Source organism: Erythrolamprus reginae, chromosome 1, assembly GCF_031021105.1.
Source record: "Erythrolamprus reginae isolate rEryReg1 chromosome 1, rEryReg1.hap1, whole genome shotgun sequence".
Classification (NCBI taxonomy): domain Eukaryota; kingdom Metazoa; phylum Chordata; class Lepidosauria; order Squamata; family Dipsadidae; genus Erythrolamprus; species Erythrolamprus reginae.
Window position 1 is genome coordinate 74,802,165 of NC_091950.1, and position 15,705 is coordinate 74,817,869.

At 36.4% G+C, this 15,705-nt stretch overlaps 1 protein-coding gene across 4 annotated transcripts in view; it reads right to left on the reverse strand.

Moving 5' to 3' along the window:
- Positions 1-4,413: 4,413 nt before the first annotated feature.
- The window catches only part of G2E3 (G2/M-phase specific E3 ubiquitin protein ligase), a 48,268-nt gene continuing 36,976 nt past the window's right edge, over positions 4,414-15,705 (reverse strand). For all 4 annotated transcript variants that reach the window (XM_070734107.1, XM_070734088.1, XM_070734098.1 and 1 more), the window contains 6 exons: positions 10,551-10,682; positions 9,353-9,663; positions 7,569-7,750; positions 6,336-6,508; positions 5,524-5,723; positions 4,414-5,269 (listed from right to left, as the gene is read on the reverse strand). In XM_070734107.1, the coding sequence (XP_070590208.1) occupies positions 5,034-5,269; positions 5,524-5,723; positions 6,336-6,508; positions 7,569-7,750; positions 9,353-9,663; positions 10,551-10,682 (1,234 nt within the window). In that variant the 3' untranslated portion in view covers positions 4,414-5,033. The remainder of the gene's footprint in view (positions 5,270-5,523; positions 5,724-6,335; positions 6,509-7,568; positions 7,751-9,352; positions 9,664-10,550; positions 10,683-15,705) is intronic.

Consider the following 15,705-nt stretch of genomic DNA (forward strand, 5'->3'; position numbering starts at 1 on the left):
AACGACAGATATAACCATGTTATTCACTCACACTGAAAACCTTTTGTCTACAGCTATCCATATATCTTGCATCTATAAAGATATCAAATGTGAGAATTATCAACACTGAACTGTAATTTTCCAAGCGGTTTACAAGAAATATCTCGTCAACCACAGAAAGTTCCCCCTTAAATTGCCATACATATTGCTTAAACCTCAAATGGAATTTTGTAACTCTTACATTAATTCTACTGAAAAACTAAATTAAAAGGTTCTAATTAATTCCAACATACAATCAAAACCTCAGTGGAAAACAATAACCCCCAAAGTAGTATTTAAACTACATGTTAAATTTCTGAAAAAAGGCCTAGATCATGTTATTAACCATGTTAATATATGGTTATTTACATTTTTCATTTGAAAAGAGATTTTCAAATAAAAAATGTAAATAACCATATATTAACCAGAAACACCTTCTTAGGCAATGGAAAATACTGAAAATCCTCTTGGGCTGGATTTGTCCAGATAGTCTCTGAGAATCCAACATGATTGAATGGAAGGGGACGAGGCGGGGGGGGGGGGGGATGTATATTTTTAAAAAATGACCTCCAAGGTAATTTCCAAGCATAGTACTTATGTATTCAAAAGTATTCCTCAACTAGTAGTCAGTAGTCAAAGTTACACTGCTCTTGCACAAATGATGACTGGCCCTTGGAACTATCCTGCAGTAACATGATTGTAATCTGAGCTCCTGCAATCCTGTGATCAAAAATCATTGGGGAAGCTACAGGGAATCTTGCAAGTTGTTGGAATAAGTCATTACATCACCCATCACCCCACACAGCACCTCTCATGGACCCTTTCCCATCTCGCAGCAGCTACTTACCTGCCTGCCCGCTTAGAACTTGCACTTTCCCTTTGACTGTGGGAAGCTGCCAGAAAGTTACTTCATCTATCAATTGTGGGATTTATTTAATAACAACCAAGACTTCAGGAATTGCCTTTACTAAGTGATGCAAGTGTGCTTTAAAGCTACATTATTTAGCAATGGAAATTCCAGCCTCAATTAATGTCATAAACTGATGGCTACCTGTAATATAGTTTCTGTCATAGATCCACAAGGTTTGTCTGGTTGGGTAGTCAGAATTTAACTAATTCACACTGAAGAAAGAATTTGAATTTGTGTTATCTCAATCACATTGAAAATAAGGCCCACCAAACTGCTTGTTTACAGAAGAGGGCTGAATTTGTGTAACACTGTAACAGGAGAATCTTCAAATCCAAGTACAAGTAGATTTCTGAAAAACAGGAAATAAATATTCCCTTTCAAACATATTTTTAATTCTTTAATACAAGAAATTGAAATTTGCGGTCAGAAATTGTGGGAGTAGAAACATTCCATCCACTCTGCTGAAATATTAACTCTGTCATGTCTTTAGTGCTTTCTCTACAGATGAATTCATGTGGTTGAAATAGATATCCTATAAGCTTTATTTAAAATCACGAATATACATGCTTGCCAAGGATGAAACTCTGCTAATGAAGTAGCCCTATCACTATACTAGTAGCTGGATACCTGTGCTTCGCTATGAAACTTATGTGATCAGGCTTGATAAATTGACACTTAAAAACTAACAGCCCGCAGGCCAGATGAGTCACATTTTTGAGAGACCAAAGGAGACTGGCTGAAGAGAGGTGGTTAAGGGAATGTAGGGGGTGGGGGGTGGGGGTTATAAGACATGTTAATAGTCTTTATGTTAAACAGGGTTTTTTAATGTCAATTTTATATCACATTGGTGCATGATGATTAAAATTAAATTTTGATGATAAAAAAGTGATGAATTAAGTGAATTGATGGAAAGTTATATAATTTGAATAATAATAATTTTTATAAGATTTGTTTTTATATAAGATTAGACAATTAGAGGGTTTTGTATATTGGGAAGTTGGTAAATATTTAAATACTAAGTATGAGTTACAATAAGAAAATGATTAATACAGGTGAAAAGGAGTTGTGATAAGGTAAAAGAGATTAGAAATTTATGGCATTTAGAAATGACAGAATAAAGTGAGTAAAGATATAAATTGAAGAAAGGGAGTGTGGCCTAAAATTAACAACATAAGCAGGACAGATTTGAAAGATAAATAAGAAAGGAGGCACAAGAGATAATGAATATGTATAGAAGATAAGTTACAGCGATTAATTTGGAAAAAAACTGGAAATTGAAGGTTGTACACCTACACAACAAAAATAAATGGCAAGAAGGCAGCATTAGAATACAGTGATCCCTCGAGTATCGCGAGGGTTACGTTCCAAGACCCCTCGCGATACTCGATTTTTCGCAATATAGTGGTGCGGAAGTAAAAACACCATCTGCGCATGCGCACCCTTTTTTCCATGGCCGCGCATGCGCAGATGGTGTTTTTACTTCCGCACCTGGGAAGACCCAGGGAAGGTTCCTTCCGCCGCCCAGCAGCTGATCTGCTCGGCGAGATCGGGGTTTCCCCGCCGCCCACGCAAAGGGGAAACCCCGATCTTCGGCTCCTCGCTGCTGCCGCGCCCAACGCTTGTCCGCCGCCTGCCTGCCCGCCGCTTGTCCGCCGCTTGTCCGCCCGCCGCTTGTCCGCCACCTGCCTGCCCGCCCGCCGCTCGGTGCACGAGAGAGGGAAAGTGAGAAAAAGTGAGCAAGAGGGGGAGAGATAGAGAAAGAGAGAGAAGGAAAGAAAGAAAGATGAGAAAGGAAGGAAGAGAGTGAGAGAGAGGAAGAAAGAGAGAGAGAGAGGGGAGTGGAGTATTTTTTAAATAATATTTTCTGAAAAATCACGATATAGCGTTTCGCGAAGATCGAGATCGCGAAACTCGAGGGATCACTGTAACAGTAAACATACCTAAAAGAATATAATATGGATAAAGGGCAAGATACAAGTTTAATAATAGCACCGGTGATGAATGGAATGGAGTTAGGAATTTGAGTTGCTTGTCTGTTAAACATAAAATGGACTATGATTAGATGTACTCAGGGAAGGGATAAGGAGGAGGAAGTAGAAAAGAAATGGAGAGAGGAAGGGGGGAAGTAGGAAAGAGAGAGAAAGAAGGTAGAGGGAAGAGAGGGAGATAGAGGGAGTGAAATAGTATGAAATATAGAGGAAAAACAGGCAATAAAACTACAAAAGATGCAAAATTAGGGTATTTGTTTTATGGTATATTGGACAGAAATGTATGATGTATGTTATGATATGATATGTACAGATGTCTATGTCAAGTTGGTGGAAAATTTTTAAAAAACCTAAATAAAATGAATTAAAGCCATTTAAACGGGTTGTATCCATACATGTGTGTGAAAATATTATTTACGCGCATAAATTATTCCATCACCTATTTCATAAGATTTAACACTCTACATGGTGTAACTATAATGCACCCAGCCTAATAGATTTTGGATGCAACATCTTTCTAGTTAAGTACTGAGTAGGGAATGGCATTTCTAACTTTGGTATTTCTGGGACACATATACAGTGGTCCCTCGATCATCGCGAGGGTTCCGTTCCAGGACCCCACGCGACGATCGATTTTTCGCGAAGTAGCGCATGCGCAGATGGTGTTTTTACTTCCACCGCAGCAGCGAGGAGCCGAAGATTGGGGTTTCCCCGCCGCCTCGCTGCTGCCGCTTGTCCGCGCGCACGCCGCCCGGCCTTCGCCCGCCCACCCCGTTGCTCTCGCTGCTTCCCAGCTGGGAAGCGGCCCCCGCACGCGTGCCGCCCGGCCTTCCCCCGCCCACCCCGTTGCTTATTGCTTCCCAGCTGGGAAGCGGCCCCCGCGCGCGCGCCGCCCGGCCTTCCCCCGCCCATCCCGTTGCTCTTATTGCTTCCCAGCTGGGAAGCGGCCCCCCCCGCGCGCACCGCCCGGCCTTCCCCCGCCCACCCCGTTGCTCTTATTGCTTCCCAGCTGGGGAAACTCCACCATCTACGCATGCGTGGCCATAGAAAAAAAGGGCACGCATGCGCAGATGGTGTTGTTTACTTCCGGGTTGAAAACTCGCGATATAGCCCTTTCGCAATGCTCGAGGACGCGAAACTCGAGGGATCACTGTAAAGCTAACTCGTCTCATCCTTCTAAAAGTCTCATTTAAATCAAATATTTGCTTCAATTTGCATAAATGTGAGGCTAATTCTTAAAACAACTACATACATTTTCTATAGTATGCATAGTCTTATAGAAGATAGTAGCAGAGTGAAATATTCCAGGTTTGAAATTGCTGCTTTAGTCTAAAACAGACTGAAGTTTAGACCTTTCCCACCATAGCCAGAATAATGCTAGAACTTACCTGGCACTTCTATTCCCAAACATATTATCATCTAAACTGAAATAATGAGTTAACAAACACATCTGACGCCAATTATAGCTTTTCTCAATATAGAATTCCTACAATGCAGTTTTTAAAAATCATTTTATATTCAAAAACTATTTTTTTAAAAAAATAGAATGATTACAGAACGGAAACAGCGCTATTTGTGCATAATCCCACAAATGTTCAAGGAATTACAAATATGTAAGAGAAGATAATATGAGGTAATCTAATTTGTTCATTTTTATAATAGCTAGAATACTTTAAAGGAGTTGGGTGTGTGAAATTAACATCTCCTGAATCAGGAATCCACATAAATAAACCCACACCTCAAATTTTTACGCAAAAACACAATATATAAGAGCTGATATATTAAAATTTGGAAAGGTTTCCTGAATGTATTTGCAGAAGTTTTGATGTGAAACATTTATGATATAAAACGGAGAGTGTACCACAATCTCAAACAACCAGTTATTTGCTGGTTTAGCCCCCCCCAAAAACCCAAACCCAGAACAAATATAATGCAAAACTGATTTAAAAGTTTTGTTTGCTCATCATTTTGAAACACTGTTCAAAATGTAAAGACTGAAATTATGCATTTCCATGATCAAGTTTTAAACCTGTGAGGATGAATGTCTGTTTTCCAGTAGGCAAGTAACAAGCTTCTTGTGTGCTTCATTATTCAGTGTTCAGTATCCATTGTAGCGATTAACATACTCTTGACTGCAATAGGGCACGTTGGATAGTCATATCCAAAGCTTTTTTAAAATTCTCATAAGATTTTGTTATTGGAAGCTGTAAACAGTTAAGGTCTCTCTTTCCGATGGGATAATTTATATGCAGAAACATAACTGAAGGGTCAGGTTCAAAGCCAATAGGCGGAATACTGCGGATGCCAGTTGCAAATAGTAAGATATCCTCTAGGGTTACAGATGACTCACCACCTACACCAAGAAATATGAAGATTGTTTTCTAAAAGCCATTGTAGTTAATCAAAATATCACATTGGTTAAGAAGTTACAGATGAAATGGAATAACATTTTGACTTCAGGAAATTGTAACTGCAAATATAATGTTAAATAATAGTGCAAAACAAGTCTTTCTCAACCAATAGTGCAATCTGATGTCTTATTTTACAGGTAGAAATATATTTCAAAAGTTCAAAATTCTAGAAGAAGACAATATCCCATTTTCTTACCTTCTGTCTCCTGTAAATAACCCATCCAGAAATCAAGGCATCTGGCCTTGTCTGCTCCTGGTAAACATTGAATTGTAAAGAGATCACCAAGAAGTTTTGCTGAAAGTTTCTCGGGTTTGTGACATAATATGCTACAGAATGCATCGGGATTCATTTGTATTTTTTCCAAAACACCAAGTGTTTTCAAACCTTGTCTAAAGCTTTTGGAGAAATAGAGAGACGCAAAGAAAGAAACTGCTATGAGTCTTTAGTGGCGTTTTTTAAAATAAAAAGAACCTTGTGGACACTACCAAATTTATTTTTTATTACAAATGTCTCTTATTTTAAAGCAAAAGCATACTAGATAATATCTATTAGCAAGAGGATTTAAAATTATGCTTACTAAAATGATTCCTGTGATTGCTTCAACTAGAATGGCAAGCTCACATATTCTTACCCATATTTTTTATTTATTGTTCTGATATGTTCCAAATCTAATAAAATCCCTTGAAATATATTAGAAAGATTTATAAACTTTTGCTTGAATAATTTATGATTGTTGAAATAATCCTCAAAGAATTTCCAAGTATTGAGTTACAGGGCTTTTTTTTCTTTTAACCTACTCCACATTTTATCAAAATTATTAATTTTTCAATACTACTTGATTAAAGAGAAAAAACAATTTGGTAAAAATCACTAAGACTTAATACATTAAACATATTTTAATGTACACCCACAGGACATCACATAATATATTCTTGCAAAACAACTGAAATGATTCTTAATTAGTTAAAAATTAAAAACAATAGGAATGATTTCCACAGCAAGCAAACCTTTCAAATGGTAAAAGAGTTCTTTTGATGACGTGATGATTCAGAATCTCATTCACCAATATATTCTTATCACATAGTGCTGTTACAGGATTCAAACATCCAATAGAAGCAAGATAGTCAGAGCAATCACTTATTGCTGATTCTAAACTGCTCAGTGTTGTGGCAGATTTTATCTAGAGAAGAAAACCAAGCATATTTGCATCATTAATGAACCATTCAAGGTAATACATTCCCTAGGAACAACCTGCTCCTTTTCTCCCACCATATCTCCCCAGGCTTGCTACCACCATAATATTCTGCTTCATCCCATCTCCCCAATGGCAACCCTACCCCCCCCCCCCCAAATGTATGTCCTCCAATTCTCAAGGCCAAAGATCACTTATTGTCTTCTACAACCATCCCTGGGAGGGGAAGCAATATATATACCCTGGGGCACTTTAACTTCACAGTTCTGTGTCACAATGATACCCAGTAACAATCTCCCATTCCACTGCTAGCACTCACGGGGGATCCTGGTTCTGTTGCTCTCATCAATTGATAGAGCTTTCTTTTTATCCATCGCCCCATCAAGTCCTTTTCTGGCTCTCACCATAAACTAAGGGAAATAAGTCCTTAGTCCAGTCAAGGTACTTAGCCATCAGATGGAATTTACATTGACATGATCTACAATTTCTTTCTTCTTCCTTGGGGCTACCAGGAGAATAAGCAAAATGATCTCCATAGTAGAGGGGATAAACAATAGTCTTCCACTGTACTGTAGCACCTCTCTACCACCCTCAAACCTCTAAAGGCATCAGCATTCATCAGTAATAAGTGTAGGAAGGAGCCATGCTCTCAACCACTTTTCACAAGTGCAGTTAGTATAATAGTTATGGCCAGCAGAACAGAACAAATACAACCCATCCTCCAGTGCAATCTGAACAGGTCCCTGAGGAGCAGAATGAGCTGGTGTGAAAAAACCACTGTTGAAACAATTGCGGCCAGATCCACAGATGATCTCAGCTTGGCAGGCAAGACTAGTGTTCAAAGTTCATCCTGCAATGTGGTTCTTCAGTTTGAACAAGTCCAAAAGTAGGCCAAGAATATCTACAAGTCCAACTTCCACCTAGAAAACATTCACTCAAAAACATTCTTCAACACAACACACAATCATGAGGACAGCCCATCTGTGACTCTCTCTCCTTTCTTATTAGAAGTTTATATATCCTACTGTCTTATAGAGCAATTGCTCACCTTCTTTATTGTCTGCAAAACGCCTATATCAGCAACATCTTCTACTATTGGCTTCACATTTTCTGTGCCATAGACGAGGCAGTGAAACATGGTTTTAGAAAAGAAGCCAGGAAAAGAGCCTCCATGAACCAGAGAAACTGCAATCATTTTTCCTGCTTCATAGTATAAATTATCTTTAAGAGCTGCAAGTACAAATGGTATATTACACTTACTGAATACAACTGATAGAAACTTATCTTAATATGAGAAAAAGATTAGACCAAAATCTATTCCATTTTTTAGATGAAAAGCAAAACTTTTCAAAGAAAAACCAAAAAAATCTGGTTGCCTTTTGAAAAGCATGTTTGAGACATATTCCCTGTTCATAGTTTGGGACAATTCCCTATTGATAGTAAGAAATTATGTTCTGAAACCTTAAATACCCCATTATTATATTTCATTCAATAAAACTGATATTAACTATTTAGGTATATATGAGAGGAAAAAAGCCCAAGTTCTGTTTGAGCTCTAACTTCTTTAATTCCTTCTATTACTGCATACCCACAAATCATTATAAGAAACATGTTTTTAAAACCTGGAAACTATCCAGTGAAAAATTGTGACTTAGCATGAGCTGAGCTCAATAGAGGAAACTGAACTGCAAATACAGTAGTCTTGGTTGCTTAATGACTGTTTGAAATTACAAGACACTCAGAAAAAAAATATTTACAATATCTCCTTGAAGTTATAATTGCCACCTCCTCTTCCCCTATGTAGTAGCATTTTTGGTGCTTGGCAACCTGTTTGCAATCATGAATAGTTATCAAGCATCCTGTGTTCATGCGCGATTACCATTGGCTTCTCCAGAAAGTCAATGGGGAAGCCGGTAGGGAAGATTACAAGCTGCTGCCACCAGTGGAAAGATTTCTCCTCCCCTCCATGAAGAAGGGGAATTCCTGTGGTGGTTGGATAAACAATCTTTGGGATGCAAACTTTCTTCCAGCCACGCACTGGATTTCCCCTCTCCTCCCACTGGGAAGATCTATTCTTTCCAGTCTTCCTACTATTCAGAAACATTGAGTCCACTAGCTTTCCAGCCAGAAAGCTAGCAAAGATTACCTTTTTGAACAGTAAAGATGTTCAAAAATGTTCAGTCTTTCTTGCCTTCAAAAACATCCTGAATGTTGATGGGGTTTTTTGCAATTGCTCTGAATAGTATAAAACACCTCTTTCTATCATTCAGAATATTATCTCACAATGCATCACTTCTTTTCATTAGCTGGAATAAGCTGACCTAATGAATGGTGAAGAGTTAATTGAGCATACAGTACTGCATGTTGATAGACTTTTTTCACCACCACTCATTAGGACAGGTTACTCCAGCCAATAAAAACAAAAATCAGGCTTACTGTTACATTGTGAAATAATATATCAATCAAAGCAACTTTTTCCAGCCTTTCTACCTTTCAGAAACATTGCATTCACTAGGCTTTTTTACCCAGAAAGCTAGCAAATGTGATATTTCTAATCAAGTCTTCAGTTTGAAATAATTTTTAAAATGAGCCACACCAATTCCAGAGTATCGGGAATAATTAAAACAATGTGAAACAAGACAGTATTTACCCTGAACTTGAGATAAAACTTACTTTTGTTTTATACTTAGCCCAAACATCTGAACTAACCATTTAAAGATATTAGAATAAAGGCTCCTACCTCTGCCACCATTATTTATGTCTAAACATAGCTAGCAATCAAAGCTGCATCCCCTTCCTGGTGTAAATACCAAATATTTATGTTAAGCTTACCTTGAGAATCAAAGGATAAATTCTTTGAGAGCCCCCCTTCAAATAATGATGAATTCTGAAGATGAAGCATCAGCAATTGAAATAAATCTTCCTTTGATGAGCAACAGAGATCCACTTCTATTTTATTCCTAGAGTTTATATACTTTACTTCAATAGTGTTAGCAGGATTGAAGTTCCGCTTCTGAAATCCCTTTAGAGCACTACCCCAGATATTTTGTCTGATGATATTGAGTCTTGTTGGTTTGGTATTAATCTGTAATCTTAATTCCCTCAGAATTTTGGAGGCTTCTCTTTTCTGCATTCCAAGTTGCCTATATGAATAGCAAAGCATCTATTTAGGTACTTCAACAATAATTCTGATGGCAAGCAAGTATCAGGAGTATTTTGTATAAAATTATTTAATCGTTATAATAATGGCCTAATTTTAGATAGGGAAGCAAAGGGATTATTCTGCATCCTAATCTGAGACCAGTTTAGGATTAACGAAGCATCTAAAATCACATTTCTATTGAGATAACAAATGTGGATTGTTGTATTGGTTATAGCAGAGTCTTGAATAGAATTCTGGTTAAGTAATACTTCTATCAATAGAAGTGTAGCTCTTTATACCTTTTGAAAATGTGCACTGGAGAATAATCTTCCTGGAACAGTGTAGTCACTTCCAAATATTTGTGGAAGAGAAGTACAGTACATCCCTTCTACAACTGAGATCACTGGATCGTAATCCTGCCTCATAATGGAAGATCCTGTCTATCTACATGTCCATTCAAAGTCTACATCACTAATTTTTAAACAATGTGCAGGATCTTAAAAGTTAAAATTGTGTATTTATTATTATTTTACAGTATCCAGTATTAGAAGACAAACTATTTTTTAAAACCAAACTAATAGAGCTAGATGAGTCCAACCAAAAGTAATGGGAAAGTGTTGCAAGAGTGTGGCATACAATGAGCACTTCCATATACCCAGTTTTCCTGGGCCCCATTCTGAAGTATAGTTGGAGGGATGCTTTCTTAAAATACTGAGTACATTTTTATTGGTCAACTTGGTTTATCTCTCTATAAATGGAAGGAATCTTGGGGAATAAAATAATTCAAAAGCTATTTGCAATATGATCTAAAGAAAAGTTATGCAAAATACCCAACTCCCCATGTTTTTTAAAACCCAGTCATTAAATGCAACTCTTTTGTTAACTTACATTTTTTTTAAAGACAAATTCCTTACTGAAGGACTGATGAAGGCAGGTGGGGTTAAAAATCTGTTATTGGAAGAGGGAAGATCTAGCTGTGAACACGGAGTAAAACCATTGGAGCATACCATCTTTGGGGACCTGAAGGGAAAAAAACCCCATCCCCAAGAATAACTTAATTTTTACTCAAGTTACAGATTCGTTTTTACAAATCAAAAGCTGAAAACAGACAAGTTGAAGCATATATACTTCACCCCAAATCTATTTTGAAGGCTATTCTTCATAATCCAAATAGTTCTATCTATAATATATAGTGCCAATGGAGGAACTAAATAGGATTCAGAATCAATAAATCCAAAACCAAAATCATTACTAAGAATATGATGATGAACTATAAAGAACACTTAGTTAGTAAATTAGACCTGGAAATTGTAGATAGAATTAAATACTTAGGAATAACCTAATCTGCTAAATGCATTAATATAAAAGAAGATACCTATGATACACTAATGAACAAAATAAAGTTACAATTAGAAAATTGGACTAAACTTCCAATCTCACTATTAGGAAGAATAGCTACAGTTAAAATGTCCATATTACCAAAGCTGCTATATCTCTTCCAAATAATTCCAATTAGATTAGATGGAACCTTCTTTAAAAATTTAGAAAAATTAATATCCAAATTTGTTTGGGAAGGTAAAAAACCAAGAATTAGATTAAAATGGATGCAGGACAGTAAAAAGCAAGGTGGACTGAGTTTGCTGAACTTTAGAACATACTACCAAGCTGCAGTCCTAGTGTGGATTAAAGAATGGGTGCAACTCAAGAATATTAGGCTACTAGCCCTAGAAGGACACAACCTCCAGATAGGGTGGCATAGTTTTATTTGGGATAATAAGTCTCTTACACATTCGTATTTTAAAAATCACAAAATTAGACGATCGCTTCTAGAAATCTGGAGTAAAATTAAGAAACAACATTACACAGAAATACCGTTATGGTTTTCAAGCATGGAGGCTATAACCTATCCAAACACAACAAGTTTAGAAAAAATGGTTACTCGCAGGTGTTGGACAAAGAAATGAATTTGAAACCATTAATACAATTAAAAGAAGGAATTAAAATAGATTGATGGCCCTATACTCAAATAAAATCTAGATTACAGACTGATAGGAAAAAGTATGGAATTCAGAAACAGGATTCACCACCATAGTTCCCTCTAAGCTGAGCAGTGAGCAATCGCTCACTTAAAAATCATCATCAACTCAGAGTTTTCCAAACCTGCCCAGAAGCCGAGAGGGAAAGAGTGAGAGGGAAGGAGAGAGAGGAAGAGAGAGAAACAGATAGAAAAAAGAGAGGAAGGAAAAGAAAAAGAAAAAGAATGGGAGTAAGGAAGAGAGAAAGAAAATCAAAATCTAGTTTGAAACTAGCTCAACTATTTAAGTGGCATTTTGATATTGATAGAGTTGCCCTATTATGAGCTCACTGTTATAGACACACAGTACAGTATTTTATTTTGAAATTCTCTGAGGCAAAACAGGGTGGGTTTTTTATTTGTTTGTTTATGTTTGTTTGTTTGTTTATTTATTTATTTATTATTTCTGTGCCGCCCAGTCCCGAAGGGACTGCCGCTCAGACACTATACTTTTCCGCCCACCCGCCAAAAAAATTAGAGGGAATACTGTTCACCACTAGATAAAATTTTACTAGGCCCGAACAAAAAAGCAATTACAAATATATATAAATTACTATTAGAACATAAAAATTTAGAGGAAATTGTTAAATGAAATATGATAGGCTGGGCAAAGAATATTGGGCACGCTATTCACCTGGATCAATGGCAAAAATGTGGCTAACAAACTACAAAACGACTAAATAAAACATTTTAATAAAAATGTTTTATAGGTGGCATATGCCACCAGCCAGGTTAGCTAAGATGTACCCCAATCTTAAGCCAAATTGTTGGAAATGTGGAGAAAAAAAAAGGCTCGTACTTCCATGTGGTGGACATGCCCATTAATTAAGAAAATTTGATACAAGTTACAGAATTGGATAAAAGAAATAATTGAAATCAAATTGGAAATGAAACCTGAAATATTTTTACTCAGTATCATCGACAAAGCCATGAAAAAAGAACAATACTATTTGATTCAACATTTGATAACTGCAACAAGAATATATATAGCACAGTTTTGGAAAAATGAAGCACTGCCAAATGATAGAAATTTGATAAAAAAATGTTAAGACTGTGCAGAAGCGGATAAATTGACATTGAAGCTGAAAGATCAGGAAGATACAAGATTCCACCAGGTGTGGAAAGATTTTTATACATGGTTGAACCAAAGAATGAATACAAAGATCGCTGCATGATAACGGAACAAAGTTAAAATTTTTATTTAAGCTAAAGAATAATACTTTAAATGTGAACCTTATTACTACAGTATTTGATTAGATACCATTACATATTGAAAGTTTGTAATTAAGTAAACTGGTTATACTTTAAACCGAATAATAAACCACAGGTAACACTACCGTACAAGAGAACCAAATGAGGCTGTCGGGGAGACAGCCGAGGGGGGGGGGGGGGATATGTAAAGTCTTGTATGTGTGTTGTTGTGTATATGTCATTTATATGTAAATAAACATTATTTAAAATATATATATTGTGCATCAAATGCTAATTTTTTTTTCCTGGTTTCATAGAAAAGCCTGTTAATATTGCATAACTGTTTAGATTCTTTACATACAAGAGCACATCAGTTACTGAGAAAGCAACTTTTCTGATGGTTAAAAAAAGCTGTTTTAAACAATTTCTAAGAGATGCATGGAGTTCAACGTAAAATGCTTGTTTTTTTAGCTTACAACATACATTCTAATTCAGCGTTTCCCAACCGGTGTGCCGCGGCACACTAGTGTGCCGCGAGACACAGTCAGGTATGCCGCGAAGCTCCTAGGGAAGCTCCAGCTGGGTGGGGCGCTGCCGGTGCCTCCGACCTGGAGCTGTCCCCCGGCTCCTGCCCGATGTCGCTGTTTCCGGCGCTCTCCTGCTGGGCCCCAAAGAAGGAAGGCAGGAAAAAGGAGAGCTTCATTCTTCGCTGTTCCCCAGGATTTTGAAAATATGAATAATGTGCCGCGGCTCAAAAAAGGTTGGGAAACACTGTTCTAGTTAGTTATAATTTAACAAAAATGCAGATATGCAAGACAGTAGCTTGAGCACAAATCTTTAGAAGCTTTTGATGCAGTATAATCGACCGGGTGTTCAAAAATTTTTGCCTCTACTTAAGAACCATTTTCTACTTAAGAACCCAAGCCCGGAAAAATTTCCCAGGAAATTTGAGAGCGGCACGAAGGCCCAGCCAGTTTCCTGCCATAACAGTGACATAACAGTATAAACAGTATAAATTAAGAAAATAAAAGCATCAAACTGTTATGGTTATGTAGGAAAATGAAAAGAAATGAGTTTATGAACCAGTAGCACATTTCAGCTTATTTATCATATTCACTAGTGTAACCTACGGGTAATATTATTATTATTATTATTTGGCACTTAAAAACAGAACAATTTTAATGTAGTAAATATTTTATTTTATTTTTTAAAAAATAATGTTTATTGAATATTTACAAATATAAAAGACAATACAATACATTGACAGAACAAACTGTTCATGTAATGTGAGTATAATCATCGTTTTTCAGTGATATCGAACATGCTACATCGAACAATACACATCAAACACCCCTTTTCCCCCTTCCCCACCCCCGCTGCCAGCTTGCAGCTATGCTTTATTTTATTTTCCCGGTTTTATATATCAGCGAAATTTTATCTCTAGATTTGTGCAGTTGTTAATCTCAGTTTTTCTTTTCTAAATATTGTGTTTGGTATTATAATTGTTATAGTTATATTTGATTTTGGTCTCTGAGAAGGAGTCAGCGAATAAATAAAATATTGCAATTTTTTTTCTCTATTTGTAGTGTTTTTGTATGTCCATGTTTGTATCTTTAATTATTTTTTATTTGGTTATTTGTTTTTTTGTTCAATCGTGTTTTTTTCCTTATCTCTCCCCCTTACGTTGATCCAATTGTAGAACTTATCCCATGTGTCTGTGTTTTGTATTTCCGTGTTATCTTTCAATTTTTGCGTTAAAGAGTCAAATTCAGTACAGTCTAACATTTTTTTAATCATATCTCTATCTGTTGGTACTTCTTCTCTTTTCCAATTTTGGCCTATTGTTATTCTACTTGCTGTTATAATATGTTGAATTAGGTGGTATTCTTTTTTCTTTAGTTTTACATCTATTATCCCTAATAAGAAAATCTCTGGTTTAAGTAAGAGGTTGATTTTCGTAATTTCATAGATCCAGGTTCTAATTTGGATCCATAATGTTTTTATTTTTTGGCATGTCCATCACATATGGAAAAATGTTCCGTTCGTATTTGCGCATCTCCAGCAGTTTGGCTTAGTTTTAGGAAAAATTTGGGCTAGTCTTGATGGTGACATATGCCACCTGCAGAACATTTTTATAGTGTTTTCTTTATATGCTACTGATTTAGTGATTTTATAGTTCTTTTTCCAAATTGTCTCCCATTGATCGATATAAATATTGTATCCAAAATTCCTTTCCCAGCTGGTCATTGATCCTTTTACTATTTCGGTTTCCATTTCATAGTTTATTAAGTAATTATATATTTTTGTTATAAAATTTTTTCCCCCTCCTAATATTAGTTTGTCAAGGGTTGTGTCTTGTGCCAGTATTCCTTCATTTTTAATATCTTTTTGCCATTTTGAGAATATTAACCTGTATGGCCACCAATCGATGTTTATATTTTGTTCTGCTAGCTCTTCTCTTGTTTTTATATTACCTTCTGTATTTAATAAATGGTTGTAAGTTATCATCTTTTTTAATTCTATGGTGTTCGGGTGGGTAAGAGCTTCCAGACTGGAATACCATCTAGGTATTTTTGTATAGTGATTTTTTTATTTTTGACCATGTTGTTATTAAAGCGTCTCTAATCATGTGGTTTTTAAAGTAAGATGGGATTTTTTGGTGTTGGTTCCATAAAATGTTGTGCCAGCCAGAAAGCATATCGTGGCCTTCTAGTGCCAATAGTCTTTCGGATTTGATCTCTATCCAGTCCTTGATCCAGAGGAGATTAGTTGGGAAAT